An 8,561-nucleotide genomic window follows, 5' to 3' on the forward strand; every position below is an offset into this window, starting at 1 on the left:
CTTCCAGTAGATGGTGCTAGCATTACACAATCTCAGCCCGTGAACATTACATTTGCTGCTGTGGATGTTAGGTTGGCTGTTTTGTATTTTGTTGACAAAGTTTACAGAAGAATCTGCCTCATTTTCAGGTACCAAAGTTACGAGGAAAAGTGCAACTTGCTCATGCCTCTTTGGCCTTGAACATCCCATCCACTTTTGTTAAGTATAAATGTTCAAAAATGTCACACAATATTCAGGATAGGTTTATTTAAAAGTTTTTATTTTATACACGTAGTCCAGTTTTATGCATATTAAAAGAAAGGTGCTGCTTGTGCAAGTGAGCTTATCTCTAGCTTTTAAGTCAAGTCACAAAATCTAGCTTTCTCCTTAAATGTCGTATCAACTAATCACATTTAGCAATAGCAACACATCCATACAATATAGGGATTACCTAATACCTACTTTCATCTGACATAAACCCTTCTGCTTGAAAGGCAGTCTACTTAAATTCTACCTTATGTTTGCATTACAACATTATAAGCCTTTGGGGCAAACTACAAAAAAACCTGAATTTATATATCTAGCACTAGGCTCTTAGCAGTTGTACTTGGAACATGCACAAGCTCAGAAGGTCATAGCTGACATTGCAAACGTTTTACTTCTAACTAAAAGTGCAACATGAGAGCAATTATGCTGGTTCTATAACAAGACAGCAGAGAAAAAATATTTTAACCTTGTGCAACTGAAAATTCAAAGTTTTGCCACTTCAAGAGCACAAGTAGAATTTTCTTTGCTTATCCTTCTGCCACTTGCAAAATATGGTGGTGTTCAGGTTAAACAGGAATGTGGGAAGCTACACAAGCCAGCTGAATTACCACCAGGAGCCATAAATCACACTTTTTAAAGTGTTGACTTGAAAAGTATTAAAAGTGTAGAAAAAATAATTTTATATGTAGTACAGTAATTAAGCTACACTCACATTAAACACTAGAAGTTGCTACATGACTCACAAGGAGAAAAGTTACCCACCTGTAATTTAGTCTATTACAGCCACATGAAAAGTTATTTACAGAAATGTAAGATTCCAACCTGTAATTTCTGGACCTCTATATAACTCCCATAGTATATCTGGAAAATAAACCAAATCTCAGATTAATACAGTTTTAAGCATTCTGTATTTAAACCCTGAATTTTGAGAGGATTTCAAACCCCATAATGCCTCAACAGCTCAAACAGATCATGGGTACTGGCATGCTCTAGAGGATGTACTTTTAGGTGAAATGTTATGGAACATAACATTTTCCTCGTTCCCAACAGGAATCCATTGACCAGATGGGGTCTCTTTTTTCTTGTCTTTTCCTGCGGACAGTGTGGCTTCTTTAAAAGGAACAGTTGCTGGTTTTAGGGCCAGTGACCCTGCCACAATGCATTCTGAAAAATAAAATTAACAAAAATTGTAAGATATAATCCAATTAGAACAATGTATGAAGACATACAGAGCTGCTTAAAGATCAATTCCTGTGCAAACTTCCATACTTGAATCTTTAAAGCTCATAGGTAAGGACTAAAACGTTCAATTCCTATTAGAGCACTCTCCACATTGCTACCTGTCCTATGCTTCTAAGCCAGGCATAGGCTAACTCCAGCCCTCCAGATGTTTGGAACTACAATTCCCATCACCCCTAGCTAACAGGACCAGTGGTCAGGGATGATAGGAATTGTAGTCCCAAACAACTGGAGGGTCTGAATTTGCCTATGCCTGTTCTAAGCAGATTTAAAGCTGATTTATCTGTAACTGGGATAGGGGACCAGTGGCCCTCCAGTTGTGAAATTATAACCCGCATAATCCCTGTTCACTGGCTGAGACAGAATTGGGAATTAAACAGTATCTGGAGGGTCACAGTTTCTCTATCCCCACTCTTAAGGTTTGTGATGTTTTACACAATCCATATTAAAATATCTAAAAATAGATCATACATCAGAAATCAAATCTCCACAAAAATCCATTATCGCAATGTGCACCATATTAGTAGAGATGTAGGATTTGTTTTTCCAGACCCCTATACCAATTCTGTCTTTTTTTATATATTTAAGTTTTCACATGAAAGGTTGGAAGCATGTTTTTATTTTGAAGGAAGTGCCACTGAACTCTGTGTACTTGCTTCTGAATAGAACTATAAACTACTCTCTCTCTCTCTCTCTATATATATATATACACATACATTCAATTTATTGATCTCAGAGGTACAAGAAAGGCACTGTCGTGCACTGTAATACTAGTCTCAGATCCCTTTTTGGCATTTTCTGTTTTTTTTTCCTGGGTTGTTCAAAGGGAAGGTCTATTTTATACCTAATCACATAGCTCAAAGGAAAGAACAAAATCTGTTCTAACACACTACAGCTGTAATCCTAAACCTGCATATCTGAAAATAACCTACAATAAAGCTATCAGGCTTTAAAATAAACATGGTTAGGATCAGACTCAAAGTATGCGCCTTTGGTTGACTCGTATCTAGGCGCCCCCCCCATTACAATTTTCCAGGGCGTGTGGGGAGCCAACACATGAAGAGAAGGCTCACTACTACAAGTTCCCTTCGCACTACTTGATGAAACAACAGAGAGTGCAACAAAAAGTGTGGGACTAACAGGCTATTCCCTGCTCTTTCCTTCGTTGTGAGGCATGAATGCCTACTGAAGAGGGGAGTTCATCTTTGCTGTTTTCACAAAATATTGTGTATAACCTCATTCATTCCTTAATGCTGTGTTCACTAGATAATTTGGAAGATGAATTGATGAAGTGTAATATTTAATCAAAATAATTGTTACATCATTAACTTCTACATATCAGCTTCATAAAGATTAGACAATCTTGTTTGCAAGTGAAGTCCGATTCTTCTGATCTTCCCCTTCACATCTGGGAGAGCTAACAATACCATTTTATAGTTGTCTAAATTCCTGCTTAACTTAGAAATGGAACAAGCCCGATATTTCACAGTGAGTACCATAGGATTTCATTTGTGTAAAAGCTTTCTAATCTTCTGGAAAATGTGTAATATAACACAGCTTTTGCTAACTTGGCTTTTATTTCCCTCCCCTAAGTTAGCTTGGCTATAGCCCACAATCACTTAGTTACCACCAGATTTTCTTCATCAGTGCTGGAGACCATATTCATGATTTCTATAAGACAGAAATAAAGCATGTAAAATGCGCTTTGTGTCCAGATAAAGAATTTCTGGGAACTTTTTGTTGCATCACAATTTGACAGGTATTAGAACACCATTTGAAATTTAACATCCATATAAATTAGCCTTATCTGGGTCAGCAAAACGTATGAAAAAGGACCCCAACTAGTAAATTGAAGAGCTAGCAAAATATGTAATTTATATTATTATTTAATCATTAGGAAATCTCAGAACATTTTCAAAGAACTCAGATGTTTAGGATTACTTGGCAACTTTACCTCAACAGGCTAAGATTTGACATCTGCCATTTGGTTTCCAAACTTGAAAAATATTAACTACATTTTGAAAATATTTTCAAATATTTATTTTCAATTGATGAAACAAGGCTAGCCCTATTTTTTTATGTAGTTTTTCAAAGCATTTAGTTTTAGCATCTGAATAACCATTTCACTTACCATAGTCTTTACACTCTCCTCATTTGGCTTTCTGCTTTCACTTTCTTTTGATATTGTACCAATTTTCAAGCTGGCTGGCAGGACCACATTGTCTGTCCCCAAAGTTTTTGCTGCATTGGCCTTTGCGATTTCCAGTAGCTCTCTTTTTTCTAAAAGAAATAAACAACAGCAGGTACTCAGCCCTCTAGGTGACATGGGTTTAAAATGCAATAGAAAACTAACTGAAAGCACCAAAAAAGGAATTCAGACAAGTTCCACAGTGCAAGATAAAGGGAAGTTAGTGATGACTGAGCAGAAAAGCTAAATTTATACTTGGGGTAGAGGTGATTTTCAAAGACAGTACACTAAAGAATTGAGACAGTGACTTCCCAAACACGTCAAGTGATTCTACAACCAACTAAGGATTTGAACACAGGAACTGAACTGAACCAAACCAAACCACAGTAACTTCAATGTACAGCTATTCTTGGAGAAGAACTCTACTTCTATCAGTTAATGAAAGTACAGCAAAAGTCTCTAGACAGGACTTTTTAAATTAAGATGGGATATATTTTTTCTATAGCAAAGTTTGAAAATATCCTAGTATGCTTCTCCACCAATATAGATTGATGATCTGCCAATACCTTTTTCAGTCAAGCGAAGAGGGGTTCTACTGCGAGATCTTGATCGAGAACGGCTTCTCCAGCTTCTATAAGCCTCAGGATATATGGTTCTTCCAAATCCATAGTATCTTCGGCTTCTTGACCTGCTTCTAGAGTAAGATCTTCTATAGCATGGTCTTCCAGGAGACCTACTACGTGATCTGTATCTTGGAGGAGAGCGGCGGTATCGCCTATGGTATCTAGGATGGTATCTTTCTCGGTATTTGTAGCTACGTGATCTTGACCGGCTTCTGGAGTAAGATCTTGAATACCTTCTGCACCTCCAAGAACAATTCCTTTTAGCGCGTAATCTTGATCTGCTTCTTGACCTACTCCAGCTTCTGGAGGAAGAGGAAGTGCTTGAACTTGATCTTGTGGAGTAAGATGACCTACTAGATGACCTTGAAGATGATCTTCTGCTACAGCTGCTCCTTGACCTTGAACGAGACCTTTCTTTTGGTGAACTCAAAGTCAAGTCATCCATAAAGACTGTCATCTCATCTGTCTTCTTGCTAGATTTTTGCTTTTCGATATTTTTCAAACTTGTGCCTTCTGCTTTCGGTTGCCCAGTTCCCGTTCCTTTATTTAGGAGAAGGAGGGATAGATAGAAGTTTTGATTTAAAACTTCTGCTATTGTGAACTATGACAATGTCATAACTGCATAATGTTTCTTCCAAGTCAACTCGGAAGCATTATTAAAAACCTTATGCCTCAAAGATTTTAAGTGGCATGGTTCAGATCTTTCATTTGACAGCCATAGAACCTCCTTTCAAACAAAAATGCTTGAATTCTAGAAGCTAATGCTCCACTCACATCACAGAATGGTCAAATTAGTATTTTGAGCCACTATGGAGCTGGAGGCATTCAACTGTATGCAATATGAAGTATTTAACAATCAAGATGGCTGCTGTTATATAACAGCAGCCATTTTAGTTACAACACACTGGATCTATCATACTATGGTATAATCACTCCTGTTTCCTTAATTATTCAAACCACTTTTGTTCTATGATCCTGCTCTCTTCATTAAGAGTTTTATTTGTTAATTTGTGTTTATTAATAATCAAAGCAAAAATATTGACTGTATTGTATTACCACAAAGTATGAAAATTATTCTAATGCCTTAAATAGAGGAATATTTATCACTCGCAAACCATACAGGAAGAAGGTTCTGTCTGGAGCCTTGAATCACCTAATTCAGCAAGCACCTTTGAATTGCAGACAACTAATTAAATGGGGTGGAAACATTTTAGATATAAAACATAATCAGCCAAACACTAGACATACATTCCCATAAGCAACATACCAATAGGTGCTGAAAAACTCCCATTCTGCTCAGGACTTCCATGCTTCTGCTGTGGATTCCTATGAACAAGAGTTGCAACCATTCAGTCAGTTCTTTTTTAAAATAAATTTTATTAGAATTTAAGAAGAGCTACAATATTATCCTTCAGTTCGTTCTACAGAAAAATTAATACTTTCTCAGGTCCTTCCCCTGCAATATGGGCATAATACTGAGCGACATTGTACTGTGAATTTGATGCACTTTCAACATACTCAAAGTGTTAGGATCAAGTTACTAGTCTTTTCCTAAGCATTTTTACTCCCATCTTCAACAGGGCTTACTCCCAGATAAAACGTCATCTCTATTGTTAATCACACACTGTATAATTTTACTTTCTCCAAAAGCCTCCTTAACAGAAAGCAGATTTTACTGGGCTTTTCAAAAAAAGGACTCATGGTGCTCAGTATGCAAGTGCCTAAAAAATAGCACAATCCTGCCAATGCCAACCACCACTAAACCCTGCTGATTTCAAAGGAAGCATTCAAGGCTGCTTTGGACATTTATCTTTGGGAAACATACATGGGATTTGGCTGTTTCTGACAGCATATTGTTCTAATTTAGGGGGGTATGGAAAAACTAGACTGCTCTTGTGAGCTCTCATGGTAGTTTACACAAAAGACACGTTTGTTCAAAAACATGCTTCACAGCATAAATTACTACTTTACTTCAAGCAGTAGACTAGGGTAGTGTACAAATTAATTAGCTGTAATCCAACGCGTGCACTCCCCCCCATCTCACTTAAAGCTGGCAGCCTTTTCCCAAGCCCTATCTTTCGCCAAGTGCCACACCCGTGAACAACACATAGTAGGAAGTGAGCCCTACTGAAGGAAACAGGGCTTTGCTTACTTCTTAAGAATCATGGGCGCGACTGCATTGCTTGCATACAAAGAGACGAGAGGTTTCTGCCTGCCTCCAAGGATCTTACTGTCCCAAAACGGATTATGGGAAAGGGAATTAACAAACAGGGGGGAACACCAAGGGCAGGAAGAAATGACCCTGAACAACTACAATTACTTCCTTGGTTTTGTTTGGTTACAATTCCGAACAAGTTAAAGAAATGCCACACCACAAAAGCGAGTTTGGAAGCAAAGAGGGCTGGCACCACAATCCGACGAGGATACTCTTCGTACACCTACAGAAGCTTCACTTTAAATATATATATTTTTAACCTAACAGGGTTGTCATGAGCCCTATCGGCCTTAGCCTTCCTCCCACCAATAACAGGTTTATTTGTTACGGGTTTTTCCTCTACCCCCTCCCGCCCTTCAAGTAGCTCTGGATGGCAAACTCTAGTCTCCTCCTCTTTGTCCTCACAGCTGATGGGTCAATCCGACGCCAACCCATGTCAGCCTGTACCTCCCCCCTCGGGAAGAGGCCAATATTGACCTGCTTCTCTCTCTCGCAGGAGCAAGGAAGCCTTAAGAAAGCTCGTGTTAGCAGCCTCACTGCCTCCAGAGTCTCCTTCAAATACCCCCGCTTCGCCTCACAGCCTTTAGTTCTCCCCTCCCCGCGCGAAAATAAGAGGGAAAAAATCGCTTCAGACTCACTGGAACCAGGCGGGTGGGCCCTGGCTTTGTGGTGGTGCCTGAGGGGATAGCCCACCTTCGTTGGTAACCGCCATGACCGGAAGAAGGAAACGAAGGGAAGGTGCCGAAAGAACAAAAATACGCTCGGAAATCTCCACAAAAAGCCCGGGCTGGTAATAAAGCTCGCTCGGTTTTCTCTCAAATATGTCGTCAGATGCGTTTTTTTTAAAAATTAAAAAATCACACAGACTTCCCCCGAACAACAAACAGCGTTAAAATCACTCCACAGTCAACAGCCGCCGCCAGGTCGACCAGCTTGTTATGGCGCCCGAGACCAACTGAAATGGCGCAGAAGCTTCCAGATCCTCAACCTACGAAGGGAGGGGGCAGGAGGAGGAGGGATTACAGTATTTGTTTGTAACGTAACATTGGCGCTAGCGCGCAAGCGCAGTTCGGAATTGAGGGTAGGGCCTAGAACACTGGGCGGTCGCCATAGAGACCGGGAGGCGCCTCCTCCGCCCGAAGGATCCATGGTATAGTGAGCGCTAACTGGGCTATATTGCAGGATTGTCGTAAGGCGCCTTCAGCCTCATCTTCGATCTTTGCTTGCACATTATCCTGGACAGAAGCCATATCGAACACTTTGGGCCTTACTTCCGAGTAACCATATATGCGCTTGTTCTGCACGCTATATTATACAATACATATCGAAATTGTGTTTTTTAGGTTATAAATCTCCCAGCTCGGATGGCTCGCCTTCGTACGAGAATGAGACTCCTGGATTAGCCAGGATGCCAATACATACTCTTGTCTCCACGATCGGGGGAAGTAATGCTTCGGAATACCAGTTGCTGAAAGAACAGGATGTTGACCTGATCCAACAGGCTCTTCTGATGTTAGCAAGACAAAAGCTACGTTTTGTTTTGCGAAGTTCGTCAGTGTAATAAATACATCATTTTAGTGGTTAACTGCATCTTTCCGCGACCCAGAGCAAACTTGTCCGGAGTGCTGTTTTCACACTTTAAAATTCAGCTTTTCCCCCCAAACACACAAGGGGAACAAATCTAGGGATGAATGTATATCCGCTCCTTCTGTGCATCTGCATGATTACTGTTCTGACTCAATTCAGATATTATTAATCTTCATATTTTACCGGCATAAGCTGCTTTTTTAGTTGGAAGACCTGAGTTTGAAAGAACGTGAACTTTTAATTATACCCCTTTGGGGCGGAGAAAGAGATGCTGGTACCAAATCGTGCTGCGATTAAGCCCTGCCTTTACTCCGAATGTACAAGGCGCGCGCGCGCGCACAGCTTCTACACCAGGCACCATTCTTGTCCCCGGTTTATATAAGCGCGCAAGCGAGCCTTCGCTGCGCGGTCAACGTTTCACCACGCTAAAACCCCAATAAAGCAAGTTTGCTCATTTATTATT

General features: G+C 40.0%; 1 protein-coding gene across 4 annotated transcripts; it reads right to left on the reverse strand.

Moving 5' to 3' along the window:
* Positions 1-238: 238 nt before the first annotated feature.
* RSRP1 (arginine and serine rich protein 1) lies at positions 239-7,557 on the reverse strand. 4 transcript variants are annotated; one of them, XM_083751890.1, is made up of 6 exons: positions 7,150-7,557; positions 5,564-5,622; positions 4,240-4,836; positions 3,617-3,765; positions 3,113-3,156; positions 239-1,410 (listed from the first exon to the last, which is right to left on the reverse strand). In XM_083751890.1, exons 1-5 carry the CDS (start codon positions 7,221-7,223, stop codon positions 3,148-3,150), a joined length of 888 nt encoding a protein of 295 aa, XP_083608016.1. In that variant the 5' UTR covers positions 7,224-7,557; the 3' UTR covers positions 239-1,410; positions 3,113-3,147. The 4 variants fall into 4 exon arrangements, with proteins under 4 accessions (XP_083608016.1, XP_083608015.1, XP_083608018.1 ...); XM_083751889.1 differs by lacking the exon at positions 3,113-3,156; XM_083751892.1 differs by lacking the exon at positions 4,240-4,836 and having other exon boundaries at positions 7,150-7,468.
* Between the last annotated feature and the right edge of the window lie 1,004 nt (positions 7,558-8,561).

This window comes from Podarcis gaigeae (genome assembly GCF_964106915.1).
Source record: "Podarcis gaigeae genome assembly, chromosome: 8".
Lineage (NCBI taxonomy): Eukaryota > Metazoa > Chordata > Lepidosauria > Squamata > Lacertidae > Podarcis > Podarcis gaigeae.

What these genes read in the sequence shown, in the direction of transcription:
- RSRP1 (XM_083751889.1), bottom strand. Translation starts at nt 7,223, where the DNA reads ATGGCGGTTACCAACGAAGGTGGGCTATCCCCTCAGGCACCACCACAA. An exon ending in GAGTTTTTCAGCACCTATTG is followed by an intron (nt 4,837 to 5,563) that starts GTATGTTGCTTA and finishes TCCTAAATAAAG; the next exon opens with GAACGGGAACTGGGCAACCG. An exon ending in TCTTCGCTTGACTGAAAAAG is followed by an intron (nt 3,766 to 4,239) that starts GTATTGGCAGAT and finishes TATTTCTTTTAG; the next exon opens with AAAAAAGAGAGCTACTGGAA.